General features: G+C 48.3%; 5 protein-coding genes across 5 annotated transcripts; 3 read left to right on the top strand and 2 right to left on the bottom strand.

Annotated features, from left to right (window-relative positions):
- Positions 1 to 1478: 1478 nt before the first annotated feature.
- Positions 1479 to 3725, bottom strand: BP5553_09549 (uncharacterized protein; the record flags this gene model as incomplete). Its single annotated transcript, XM_032018172.1, has 1 exon — positions 1479 to 3725. The coding sequence occupies one exon, from the start codon at positions 3723 to 3725 to the stop codon at positions 1479 to 1481; it is 2247 nt and encodes a 748-aa protein (XP_031865471.1).
- A 393-nt stretch (positions 3726 to 4118) lies between these two features.
- Positions 4119 to 5243, top strand: BP5553_09548 (Uncharacterized protein; the record flags this gene model as incomplete). The annotated part of the gene is made up of 4 exons (XM_032018171.1): positions 4119 to 4361; positions 4431 to 4838; positions 4899 to 5064; positions 5122 to 5243. 4 exons carry the CDS (start codon positions 4119 to 4121, stop codon positions 5241 to 5243), a joined length of 939 nt encoding a protein of 312 aa, XP_031865470.1.
- A 1276-nt stretch (positions 5244 to 6519) lies between these two features.
- BP5553_09547 (uncharacterized protein) lies at positions 6520 to 8240 on the top strand (the record flags this gene model as incomplete). The annotated part of the gene is made up of 3 exons (XM_032018170.1): positions 6520 to 6657; positions 6706 to 6750; positions 7287 to 8240. 3 exons carry the CDS (start codon positions 6520 to 6522, stop codon positions 8238 to 8240), a joined length of 1137 nt encoding a protein of 378 aa, XP_031865469.1.
- A 1634-nt stretch (positions 8241 to 9874) lies between these two features.
- BP5553_09546 (uncharacterized protein) lies at positions 9875 to 11303 on the top strand (the record flags this gene model as incomplete). Its single annotated transcript, XM_032018169.1, has 3 exons — positions 9875 to 10128; positions 10197 to 10398; positions 10479 to 11303. 3 exons carry the CDS (start codon positions 9875 to 9877, stop codon positions 11301 to 11303), a joined length of 1281 nt encoding a protein of 426 aa, XP_031865468.1.
- Positions 11304 to 12551: 1248 nt separating this feature from the next.
- BP5553_09545 (Carbohydrate phosphatase) lies at positions 12552 to 13495 on the bottom strand (the record flags this gene model as incomplete). The annotated part of the gene is made up of 2 exons (XM_032018168.1): positions 12552 to 13340; positions 13457 to 13495. The coding sequence occupies 2 exons, from the start codon at positions 13493 to 13495 to the stop codon at positions 12552 to 12554; spliced, it is 828 nt and encodes a 275-aa protein (XP_031865467.1).
- Positions 13496 to 13636: the final 141 nt, after the last annotated feature.

Genomic DNA, 13636 nt, shown 5'->3' with positions numbered 1-13636 from the left:
AGCGACTAGATGGAGGCCACAACATCCGTTGAAGTCGAGTCGTGAAATCGGGAACGGGACAAAATCGCGTTCAGCCTCGTATCACCGACCGATGTTTAGGTACCTAGGTACCTCACAAACAAGGGTACTATAACCGAGGCGGACAGTTCACGTGAGTTGACTCTCTTGCTGTTGTATGTGCTGAACCAATCGTTTAAGCTAATTTAGCTCAATTAAGACATCTAGGGAAATATAATACAAATCTTTAGTACAATTCTGATCACTCCAATCGTGTGTGACTTTTCCACTCTGGTCACGTGGCGGCCCCCCTTTTCACCTGTGCGGGAATAGGGGTAATATTATGGAGCACTAATTCCGGTTGGCATGCACAGTGGGATATATTTATTTACTTGCGTCCTTTGGAGTCGTTGGTCTCTTTGTCTTTCTCTCTGATAATCCACCTCGCGACTCGTACCTTAATAGGATTCCATACGAAAGGCTACAAAACCAGCTACTAGACCCCTAATTGGAACATCTCCCGTGGCTTATTCCCGTCCATTCACTAGTCTACGGGCTCCCAGATGGATAAAGTGGCAGTTCCAGTAAGGTAAAGGGCTGAGGAATTATAAGTTCAAATTTGCCATGGTGCGTGGGTGTGTCTCCATAACTCTCCAACTTCTCGCGCGCCCGAGTTCCAACTAACTGCCGAAAGCTAAAGTAACATCAGACATCAAGATTGATCTACTAATAACTCTTCAATTAGGCATCTTCGATTTATCCGACTTCTGTTGCCAAATGGCAAGCGTTTGTGCAATTCCTCGTTTCTAGAAATCCAACATATTAATTATAATCATAATTTATATAACGAGCATCCCCTTTTATTTGTAGTTGCCTTTTATATTAATGTAGTGTCCCATCTATTCAAAGTATTTAACTTTTAAATTTCTAGAGAGTTACGCTACTTCCAAGTTACTATTAAATTTGGTTAGTTTATCCTCCGAGGTCCCTCTGGAGCCCTTGGACAAGCTCTTGTGGGCCTGGTTGATAATATTCACATATGCTGAGCTGAAATGTCTTGTTCATCATACGTTCGATGCATACAACATAGTAAATTGCACAAGCACCGATGGCACAAACACGCTGCAATGTTGGACTTCTGCAGCCAATCGATACCTAGCAAGGCTGGCCATGAGGATGGGCGCAAATGGATAATTATAAGTAATTATCATCCCCGATTAACTTTTGTACGGCTTACTAATTTGATGGTAGCTCTTCAGATGTCTTTTAGCGGTACTTGTGCGCATCCAATTTATTACCACCTGAACTAGTGGATCTGTTGATGGGAGTTGTTGACTGCGACCCCGCTAGGTGAGGTATGTTGAGATGGCGGCATAAATCGACTAGAATAACCGATATACGGCGTCTCCTATTCGGATGATCTTGTCGGCAAGGCTACTGGTAATACTCACTTGGGCCTTCATTCCCCATTTGTATACGGGTTAACAAAAGGTAAAATCTTGTACTGAAAATCCCCCTAAATTGAGGAAATCCATAGCTTCACCATCCATAAGACCTTGAACATATGCTTCGCCTATGACCTGAAAAAGATCTCCGCGAGGGCGAATAGCAATTGGCGTACTGCAGCCAAAGATAATAGCAATCAGGTCCCCTTTCTTGGCCTGATCATAGTCGCTCCCATACATATTATCTGGAGCCCATCCCAAGTAACCATTTTCAGTAGTTATAAGTCTTCTTCCCTTAGATGTACGGTCAAAGCAGCTATATACTTCCGTATAATCATACTCCGAAGCACCGAATGGAAGGAAATCGGTGAAATACTCTCCAAGTCGCCGGTCCCCCAACAAAAAGTCTTTGTTCGCGAGTCGCCACTGTTCCCATCGAAAGTAATAACCTTCTTGGGTAGAGAGCCACTTCCATTTTAATTTCTCGAACTGTGGAGCGGCAATTTGAAACGTGGATGGAAGACTTAAAATTGCCATTTGGCGGTCATTTGCTTTCGACCCATCAGCAATCCTGTCTGCAACGAGAGCATGGCAGAGGGCTCTGGCAGTTTCCACTGGGCCCCCATAAACACTGTTTGCTGGATTTGGTTGAACAATAGATGCCATCGACCATGAAAAGTAACCATATCCGCGAGCAGTGAGGCCTGCAATCCTGTCAACCACAAAGCCTCGGCAAGTGAGATGTAAGCCATCGTCAGAGAATGAGGCTTCAGCGCGACTTTTTTGGCTTGCGCTATAAGGAATTGCTTCATTAGCAAGCCGCGGTGGACCGTCTCTGTTCCAAAAAGGGCCATATAAACGGGTCTCTGGACGACTATGTCGAACCCGACCACCCCAGGTCCAGTCCGCAGCCCATGATGGCGTATCCGTCTGACCCCAAGGGTTACCTTCGCGGATTGGGTCTAGATTTTGGTACGACTGAATAAATATTCTGGCCACCTTCGCAAATATGATACAGGGAGCGCTTTTATAATCAGCAACGAGGTGCTTCGCGATTTCCAGGTCCATAATACCAACCAAACCGTACACTTTGTCCCTGATGTCGGTGGACTCGGCAGAATTTCCAAGAACCAATAGCCGGCCAAAACTCAAATTAGCTCTGCCTTGTTCTTCACGCTGGCTCAAAGGCCAGAGGTCTTGTTTTACTAGATGTAGGTTGGCTGTCGACCACACCGGAGCAAAGCGCTTCTCCACAGCTCTTAGATATATTTCGCGCTTCAGAAGCCAATCCTTGATGGTCCAGAGATAATCGAATAAGAACCCAATGCCGATGCAAAAGGACGGCCAGCCGATGGCCTGGCTGCCACAGCGAAGTAATACCGCAGATGATCCAAGAACGATTTCCTGAATAACCCAGAGTCGAGACCAATACGGCCTTTGCATCAACTGATGCAGCGCCAGCCAGCTCTCATTACCCAGGCAACTTGGATCCTGCTGTAGTTCAGCTAGTACCTGTTGTCCGCGGCCCTTTACACTAGCAATTGACAAACTTCGCACCAGATCGAAAGCTTTATCGCTCTCATCAGCCTCCTCTCCTAACCATGTTATAACAGCCCATGAGTCGCCATAAATATTCTGCATCTTGGAAATCTGGCGGCTACGTTCATCGAAGTCTTTTTGATTGATACAGAGTGCATCAATCCACAGCTTGTATCCGCTGTCAAAATCAAAATCTGGACTTGCACTGAGGGCCCGCAGAGCTCCCTCGAGATTTGGTCCTACCGACATTGCCTGGCCATTGATAATAATCTTGCGCATAGTATCCGGGTCTGGATTTCCCCAAGCATACGAGAGCGCTGCATAATCACCCCATGTGTATCGATGGCAAACCCGTGGTGGAACATGGTATTTTAAGGTATCTGCCGCATGCTCATTCCCAGACTTCAGTTGCGATTGCACCCGTACCCATTCGCCAATGACTTTCCTGTTGTTTCCTTCTCTGGCTAGGATTAGGCCAGAGACCAAGTTTTGATAATCGAGGGTGGCCGATTTAAGCGACACAGTTTCCAGATTGCAATGGATGAACTCAGAGTCAGACCCCCCCGATTGTGGCTGTGGCGGGAAGCTAATGAGACGAATCTCGTCGTCGTCCTCATTGAGCGGTGAGTATAAGATTGGGGAGATGTCATGTCCCCCTACTGGTGAGAGAGCCGTTGGAGCATAGCAGAGATCAGGTGCCGGGTCCAAGCCCAAATCTCCAGCTCGAGCTCCATCCATATCCATATCTATCCTTGGTAGGGGGAGGGTGAGGGCGTTCCGTGGAGTGGCCAGCAATGGGTTCTGTAGTGGATGGTATCGTTGAGAAAACGAGGGAGAACTTCGTACACTTACCTACCTCAAGTACTTGTAATTCGATGTCTTTGGAATGGGCCAAGCTCCAGGGTCACCCGTCAGCCCTGTGGCATCCCTGTGTCACCAGCCCACTGAGGCGCAGCCAACATCATCACTTGAGACATCGCAGTCGGGAGTTACGCGTCTGCTGTCCTTGGAGGGGGACAACACCACTATATTATAAGTTGGTATATTTGACAACACCGCCCTCCTCCCTTTACACCCTTTACATCCTTCACAATCTAACTCTTCACTCCTCCGGTCGTTCATCCAACCCCCATAATAATGGCTCCCTCCTACTCTGTATCACCAGCCCTCGTCGATCGAGTACTCCGCAATGCAAAGAGAGTTGTTGCCGCAGCCGGGCCCGACATCGTGAACCTCTCTGCGCACAGTGTGGTTTCCCGTCGCAGCCTTACCGTCAGCAGCACCCAGAAAGTGACACTGGGAGTGATCGCAGCCTACGTGGTGGTGATTGCGCTTCTTTGGAACTTGCCGTACGTTCGCTGGTCATTATGGCCGTTCAAAGTGAGTACTTCGGACTTCGTAGACGGCGAAGCAAGCGGTGGGCGCTGGCTGACCATCGTACTGTAACAGATGCTGGTGATTGCTTTCCACGAATTCGGCCACGCCATAACCGCGTGCTGCACAGGCGGCCGTGTCGAGTCCATCTCTCTTGATCCGCGCGAAGGAGGTGTCACCCACATGCGAGGAGGAATCAGTGCCATAACTCTTCCGGCGGGCTATCTTGGGTCCTCCCTTATCGGCGCCCTACTTATATTTTGTGGATTTGATATCGTTGCGAGCAAGGTCGCTAGCATAGTCTTGGGCGTCTGCTTTCTGCTCACCCTCTGGTGGGCGCGGAAGGACTGGCTCACAATTGCCACTATCGCGCTCGCCGTTGGATTACTTGTGGCCTGCTGGTTTATTTCTCACGCGCAGCCGCTGAGATTTGTGGTTCTGTTTATCGGCGTCATGACTAACCTTTACTCAGTGTGGGATATTGTGAGATTTAGACCACCATGATGTTTTGCTGTGCTCCTACGCTGACTATCGTCTTTATAGTGTGACGATCTTATCCTCCGCAAGGTCAACAGTTCTGATGCCAGTGTCTTCGCTAAGAGGTATGGAGGGTCTTCGCAATGTTGGGGCGTGATTTGGTCTATCATATCCGTGCTTTTTATGGCTGCTGGTATTGTCGCGGGGATAGCTGCGTTCCCACGGTCCTTTAGTGAGCAGGAGGATGACTCGAAACACTTTATCCCAACTCGTTGAAGCACGGAACTAGCTCTGCACTCGAAATCCGCGCCACGAGTTGCTTCTCCGAAGGCTCGGAATGCAGCTCAATTGTTTGCTCTTTACGCTTCGGGTAAACAGGCGCCCAAGGCTCCCCAGGGCATGCTCATTTGACTGGGGGCGACGGTGTCGGAATTGCTTGCTAGCTTGACTCCTTGCAAGAGATGCCCGCTTCCGCCTTTTTTTTTTCGAGGCCCAATTGATTTGGATCTGGAAGGATGTTAATGCTAAATAGTACATGGGTTAGACCGAGGATGTGGAAATACCAGCAATGCGGGCCACGTCGCTGCCCTGCATGACCTCCATGCTTATTATGGAGGTTGCCCTGCGATACAGTGGATTCGCGGTGAGCTGTGATGTGGATATGCTCTGCGATAGAATTTAAGTCCAAGGACTTTGCATACTATTTCTAGAAATTGAGTCAACTGATTGCATGGATTGAGGGCCTTTATTTGGCCGAGTATTGCGTCACTTGGGCACGATACCAACAATAGGGTCTTTAGAGTCGGTCAACTGCCCCTCTCACTATCCCATTCGTCCTTTGACCCTCGAGGACAGGGTTCTCTAACAGAGTCAACTTTCCCCTGACGACATATCGGACTATAGCGCGCAACCAATATCTCCACATATGCGGGCCACAGTTCCCGTCAATTCCCTATCAGCACTTCTACCACCATCTTATACGAAGTAGTACGTACCGATAATATAGCCTCCACCTTTCTATTATTTCGAGACAGGGCGTTCTAGCGTCAACATTGGCACCGGCAATATTCCCTTCTAAACTCACGCCTCGGGCCTGGCGTCAACCAATTTGCGAACAAATGGGCACTGCAGCCTTCATCTTATGATGAACACTTCGCTTCTCGTCCGGGGTTGGCCCACGGGAATCATTGGACCTGGATTTACTCGTAGTGTGCAATCGCGATCTGTTAGATCCCATGGCACTGCCGGGTATTGGCTCGTATGGGTACTTGCATGGTATTGATTCCACCCTCTTCCCAACAATGCCTGCTGGGGACCTGAGATTGATCTGGTGCCCTGGTAGTGTTCCGGGGGCCTGGATTGACCTCTTCCATTCTATGACCGGGCGTTACCAGAAATGGTTCTACAGTCGCAGTGTAGGTTAAGGACAAACACACAGACTCCGTCCAGAATACCTACGGGGAGGTACGTACTTGTCGCCCTAGTATGTGTGCCCACTATGGCTTGCCTCTCATGCTTGAATCCCTGGTTGTGTTACTCTCACGCCGATTAAATGAGCTGGCTTGTCCATGTTGTTTAGGAATCGCGCCGTTTTGCACTTGGATTTTGAAATTATTTTGCTCTATGTTTGGTAAACGCCTATTTCCTCTTGCCACGCATCTTCAAAGTGATTCAACTCTTTGCCAACATGGACTCTCAAAAACCCAAATCGTCATATGATCGAAGCGATGACGAGAAAGTTGTCAGGATCATTGAGGTTTCCACCGCTCGGGGCATCCCCCATGACCCGGATGCACACCTAGGTGATGTTGAAAGAGCAGAAATTGTGCGTGGCAAACATATGTTTATGATTATGCTCCTGACACATTTTTAGGACCGGAAGCTTGTTCGGAAACTTGATCTCCAGTTGATTCCTTGGGTGAGTAATGTATGGCAATTAAGCACGGCGATGTTCTCTTTCCTCTGCAGCTTTGTGTATTACATCTTCTCTCATTCCTAGATCGAACAAATATCGGAAATGCCAAGATCGATGGGCTGCAGACGAGCCTGCGAGATATGTCCACTGCGAAATATAATGCCGCCTTGTCGATTTTCTTTCTGTCGTACGCGCTCTTCGAGCCCCTGGCAAATGTACTCCTCAAGCGGCTCAAACCATCTATATTTATACCGATTATCATGTAAGCAATATGCCTCTTGTATTTGCCGTCTCCTGCTCTAATACGTATTAGGATAATCTGGGGTATTTGCATGACCTTAATGGGCATCGTCAACAACTGGTCTGGGCTCATGTCCTGTCGTTTCTTTTTTGGGTTTGGCAGCTGGACTCTATCGGGGGGGGGGGGGGGGGGGGTGACTACCTCCTTTCCTGCTGGTATAAGCGCAGTGAATTTGGCGTTACAGCTGTAGGTATGCACGTTTTGCCTGCCCTAGCTGCCATGTTGACACTGTTATCAGGCTGTGTTCTTCTCGGCTGCAGCTGTATCGGGGTCATTTGGTGGTCTACTCGCAGCTGCTATCGGCAAGATGGACGGGCTAGGAGGCCGACCTGGATGGGCATGGATATTCATCCTAGAGGGCCTTGCAACAGTCCTCTTCGGATTTCTCTCCTTCTTTGTGCACGACTTCCCAGATACTGCCACTTTCCTTACCGAACAAGATCGTGCTCGAGTCATCCGCCGGCCAAAGCTCGACAACCAATCGAGCGTTGAGCACGAGGAATTTGAAATGGCGTACTTGTGGGCAGCTATCAAGGACTGGAAAATGTATTTGGGTATGTTCATTTATATGGGTGCCGACATGCCCCTATATGGTTTCTCTCTATTTTTGACGTCTATCATTAGTAGCATGGGCTATACCTCGACTACTAAGGCTCAGCTTATGTCAGTGCCACCTTACGTATGCGCAGCCATTTTTACAATTGCGGTCGGCATTTGCGCAGATCGTACTGGTAGACGCGGATTGTGCAACATCTTCGTTTCAATGTTTGGGATCGTTGGCTTCGGCATGCATCTCGGGTCACAAAATCCACGTGTCAAATATGCCGGCACGTTCTTGGGCGCCCTCGGAATTTACCCTTTTATTCCAAACACTATCGCCTGGGTTAGCAACAACATAGAGGGCTATAAACGCGGTATCGTCCTCGGATTTGTTATCGGCTGGGGAAACATCAACGGCCTTGTTAGTAGTAATATTTTCTTCCAAGCACCACGATACACGGCCGGCCATGCGGCAATTATGGGATACATGGTCACATGCCTTGTTATTGGGAGCACTGTTATGCATGTCCTTCTGAAGAGTGAGAATGCAGCTAAACTATCCGGAAGGAGGGATTACTTGGTTGCAGGCAAGTCCGATCAAGAGGTTGAGACTCTTGGTGACAATCGGCCAGACTTCCTGTACACCACATAACTTGGTGGCACAGGATAACCCTCTGCTGAGGGGATATTGTTGCATGCAAGATTATGTAAACCTTGCCAACCTCGCAATATTCAAGACTTTCCTCCGTCACATCTAGCTACCACTAGCTCAAATAAATGTTGCGTTAACTTAGAAAGCTATCAGTTCGAGCCGCATCAGCAGCGTGATATGCTATAAATATCGACAGGTACCGGCCAAACATCTCTGGTTCTCATAAATAAGAAACTACCCTCTCTTGCTCTCAACGCATTCTTGGTCCTAATCCGATCTGGACGAGCCACCGGAAGCATGAGACCAGCAGCAATTATTCCGATGCACCTAGCCGCTGCAAGTCGCCTAGGATGAGCTCTTGGTTTGTGAGTATGAACTACGTGAGTGACTGACGAGTAGCTGAGGGACAAGTTGGGGCAGCTACACTTTCGTGGTGAGGACATGCAAACGAATGGGCAGCTATACGAGTAATCGTCAGCCACCCTTTCGCGCGCGCCATGGTCGAGCCAGCGTGGTACTTCCCTTCATACTGTGGTACAGCAAACGACCACGATGCATTAGATCCGACAAGTCGCGGAGCAACTGGTGTCCTGCTGCTGTGTTTTGATGCAACCTGGGTCTCCGCTTTATGTAGTGAGTCTAGTGACTTCAACGCCTCCATTGTGGAAGTATGTACATATCTGAATCTGCCCGAGTCTCCCGCTCTGCACCGGTTTATCATGACCCCAGTACGTACCTGGATTATCGCGAGTAAAGTCGTACCAAGGGGCGCGGGCATGATATCTGCGTCAACTTGATCGCTCGTAGATCTGGAGTTCAATACGCCTTGGGAGGGCTGAAGGACTAAACCCCCCATACCAAGCATGAGTATTGCTGCACATGTTGAAACTTAGCCGGTTTACAGGTCCTATTACCACTGCAGCAATGTTTTATCATCTGCCGATGGTACGTGATACTACATCTATAATGCACCCAACTTGTCAAATCCTGACAAAAATACGGTTGTGACTTCGACAGTCCCTTTGTACTATCCACCCTATACTAGGCTCTCCCCCCTAGGATACCGCTCTCACCAGCACGACTGGAGGGTTACATATCGCCGCCGACCCTGGTTGCTAGTGTATACCTCCCTCCCTCGGGCTGAATTATATATAGTTGGATTTTGGGCCACCTAATGTCCGGCTCCTAGATCGGTTTAGAGCAAGACATACCCTCAGCAAACAGGGATAATTAATTCTACCGAGTAAAATAGTTGACTCTCTGGGATTCTTCGGATACGTCGAAATTGCCTTGTTATTTCACAAGAACCCAGGTAACTTCGCTCTAATGGCAGTTCAAAAAATGGTTGGCCGCATGGTCACACAGCGCTTTGAGCGCATGTAAACGTCAAGAGTCGTGATTGTTTACTGCAGGAACGGGATGAGAGGTGTGAGGAGTCGACTTGCACCATGTAAGTAAACGGGGACGAAATGATAGCATTGAACCCAGAGCTGGATACTAATATAGAGCTTACCCTTATATATTCCCCCTTAGGGTCAACCTAGCCATGAGGAGTAACCAGCTCAATGGTCGATCTCCTTGCAATAGTCTCCATTACAATTACCCCACCTGAGAACCCTCACTCTTATAACACCATGGGTTTAACGTCCGAGCAAATCCAGACTCTCATTGTCATCGAGCGTTTTACCGCTTCCGTGTCAGTTATAGGGACACTTATTCTTATCACGACCTTCATTTTTATTAAAGATTTTAGGACACTATCAAACACACTCATTTTCTATGCGTCATTCGCGAATCTTTTTGCAAATGTTGCAGCTCTTATTGGGGATTCAGCCCTCTACCGTCTCGATGGAGCTCTTTGCCAATTCCAAAGTTTCCTGTTAGAAATGTAAGTTTTTTCCCATGCAGCAAGTATGATCGCCTCAGCATGGTTAATTCTTAAACTGACATCTGGAGGTTCATGCAATCTGACCCGATGTGGAGTTGCGCCATGGCTGTGAACGTGTACCTCGTTTTCTTTCGACGCTTCGACGCGCCCCGGTTGAAGAAGCTGTACTGGTATTATGGAGTTATATGTTATGGCCTGCCGTTCATCCCCGCTATATTTTGTCTTTTCTACAAGACGGGACAGAAGGGGAAGATGTACGGGGATGCTACTGTGTGTTTTAACCCCCTTTCCTATCTCGAAGCCTCCGGCAAATATGGCAGGAGGGTATGCTAACGCGGTTGCAATTCTAGCTCTGGTGCTGGATAGACAACGACTGGGCTCCTATAAGAATATACTCATACTACGCCCCTATCTGGATCGCTATCCTCATCGCGCTCATTATCTACTTCCTTGTCGGAATTGAGATTTTTCAGAAGCGCTCGCAATTGAAAGACCTGGACACCACCCATTCGGCGACTGGCGCACCCATCGAGCTGCCAGCTTTCTCGGGAACCCGCACCACTGATGTTGAGGTCACGACTGACTCCTGGAAAGAGAATTCTCTCGAGATGCCCCCGCCCACTGCATGCTCGCCACTCAAAGCCAACGACAGAATTCCAGTTAGTGAAAGTAGTGATCGATATTACTCTATCACTATATCTGCCCACGGCCCTTCCCGCACCCTTCGCCCACTACCAACTCAACGGAGTCCCCATATAGTGCTTCCCCGCGGACCTAATAGTATTGACAAGATCAAATGGGCGTATACGAAATGCGCGATGCTTTTTGCCATCTCCATTCTAATCACATGGGTTCCGGCGACTGTGAATCGTGTATATGGCTTGCGGTATCCGGCAAGCCCTTCCTTTGCACTCAACATCGGATCAGCCATAGTGCTGCCGTTACAGGGGTTCTGGAATGCTGTGATATATTTTGCAACTAGTTTGTCAATCTGCAACAATGTTTGGGCACGCTTTCGGTCACGAAAACAGCCCGACGGCTTTACGGTACTACATGGAACCCATGATACGGAGCAGCGCGTGGGACGGGGCAGGGAAAAGGGGAAGGAGAGTAGCGACAGCACAGTGGAGTTGTCAAATAATAGGAGTAGGGGATCCTTGAAGGATTCGTATTGATGGTCAGGTTTGTTTGCTCATGTGCATACTGCCTGCTTTCTTGAATTTCCGTTTGCATTCCCATGTACAAGTAAAAAGCATCTTGCTGTAGGAGTAGGAATAGAAGGTTCTCGGCACTGCGCCGTAAGCCACAGAAGGGATGCGTGTTTGCCATTCCGCTGATTTCGGAACTCTATAGCCATGATCCAGCAATCCAGATTTCCAAACACAGAGGGACCCATGAATACTTGAGGGAAAGATTGGTCACGGATGCCTGCTCTACTTGCTATATGTTGTAACCCGGCTGGTAATCTAAAACTTGCGGTTACTTGCCCACCTATTCTCTTGTAATTGACCTAAGAATTAATAATCTGCGGATTCCACGGCTACTCGAGTACACTAGCATACTGTACTTGAATACTTGGAACTCGGGTTGAAACCTGGCACGAGCGATTGCGCGGGTAGTCCTAAGAGCCGAGCTAGAGCTGAGTTATGAGTCAAGTCATAGAATAATTGCACGAATTCAAGACTAATAGTCCAATAGTGCTCTAGCTGAAAGTTATTCTTGATAAAGCTTAACTCTAGTAGTAAGAATATAGCTGGGTATGAGAAGCTAAATAAATCTCGTCCCAAATGAGCCCTTTCGAGGATCTTAGGTAGCGAGCGAGAAGGGGTTGGATTTGGGCTGTGGGTTCTATACATATACAAGGTGGCTTTAAGGAGAGAGGACGTACTTGCCCCTGCACTTTCAAGTGATTCCTATGGAATGGAAGCCTAGAATGAAATGCAATATTATGCTAATACATGGCTTATTAGTGTAACCTAAGCACTACCAGCAGCATATGGATTGCCAACTCGGCCAACCTCAAAAGCAACCAACAGAGTAGTATCATATAAAGTACGTGGGCGGGGCATATCGCATAAAGTAACTACCTAGGTATTAAAAGAGTAGTACTTAGTACTATATACTTCTTAATCAAAATCCAACCCCTGGGCACTAGCCTATTGTTTTGGGCTAAGGAATAGAATTGTGTTTGCCATTGCGAATGTTCACCCTCAAGTTCCTGAACGTCTAGCTTTAGTTGAATCAGTTCTACCAGTTCCATCAATGCACTTTATATCTGGACTTCCAGAGAGGTCTAATGATCTAATTGCAAAGCATCCGATAATCTACGTGCATAGCCTCAAGCACATAGCTTATTTCCGTACAGTTAATGCAAGTCGATCCCTGCACAGCCATATGTCGATCACCATTCTATGTTCTCATCTCTAGTATTTCAGTTTTCCGTCGCCAACCACACTCCATAACTCCTCCACAATCTGCTTTTGCCCACTTGGTGCTCCTCTCACAGCCATGTAGCACCTCCCATCTACAGCCGGTGCCCAATCACCTGGGTTTCCACCAACCATGATACCTCCCGCCTCGACGAGAATGCACCAGCCGGCAGCAACATCCCACGCCCAAGGGCCCCCTTCCCAGTAAACGTCTTGCTGACCTGCCGCAACAGCTGCCAAGTTTAATGCCGCACTTCCCATACATCGTAAACTATGCACCATCGCACCGCCATTTTCTTTCGTCGCTGCTAGCTTGGAAAACACCTTGCATTTTAGGTCGAAGTTATTACCTGACCTATCACTGCCCCATTCCGCACCCACCAAACATGTACTCAAATCCTTCAACGGCTCTGGTTCTTTCTTCAGCGGTAGCCTGAGTTTCCCCCCCCCATGCCTCGTAACGAACGATCCTTGTCCCTTAATGCCAGTATAAAGCTCATCGAGAAAAGGATTGTATATTACACCCACGGTAGGGAGTTTGTGTACGGTGAAACCGAGAGAGATGCAAAAGGCGGGGAAGGCATGCACAAAGTTCGTGGTCCCATCTACCGGATCGACTATGAATGTTGGTGCGTCCGTGAGCTCTGTTTGGCCCGGGACGTAGGTCTCTTCGCCAATAAAGGAGAATGTTGGATGGGCGGAGAGAAGGCGGTTCGAAACCATCTTCTCCACTGCACGATCAGTCTCTGTTACCAGGTCCGCCGCTATATAATTGTGGTTAGCCTGGGGGTATAAGGGGTCAATTGGAAGGGTAGCTTGCAGTTCTTCTTCGTCCCAGAATCCAAGTAAGATGGTGTTGCAGACATCATCATGCGGCCTGCTTCGTGGGCAATGCTAACCAAGAGATCTGAGATCTCTTGGAGGTTGATATCTGCCATTTTGGGCTGCCGGGGTATCGTTATTAAGGTGATGTTATGGGGGTGGGAGTGTGGATGATCGAGAGGGAGTGGTGGTACGTAGCAAGAGAAAGAATATGGTGGGGTTGAGCTATGCCCTATGTCGGATGGCATATCTTATCA

Source organism: Venustampulla echinocandica (assembly GCF_003357145.1).
Source record: "Venustampulla echinocandica strain BP 5553 chromosome Unknown scaffold_11, whole genome shotgun sequence".
Taxonomy (NCBI): Eukaryota; Fungi; Ascomycota; class Leotiomycetes; order Helotiales; family Pleuroascaceae; genus Venustampulla; species Venustampulla echinocandica.
Note: the sequence above shows the minus strand (reverse complement) of the source record. Positions and strands in the feature narration are given on the sequence as shown.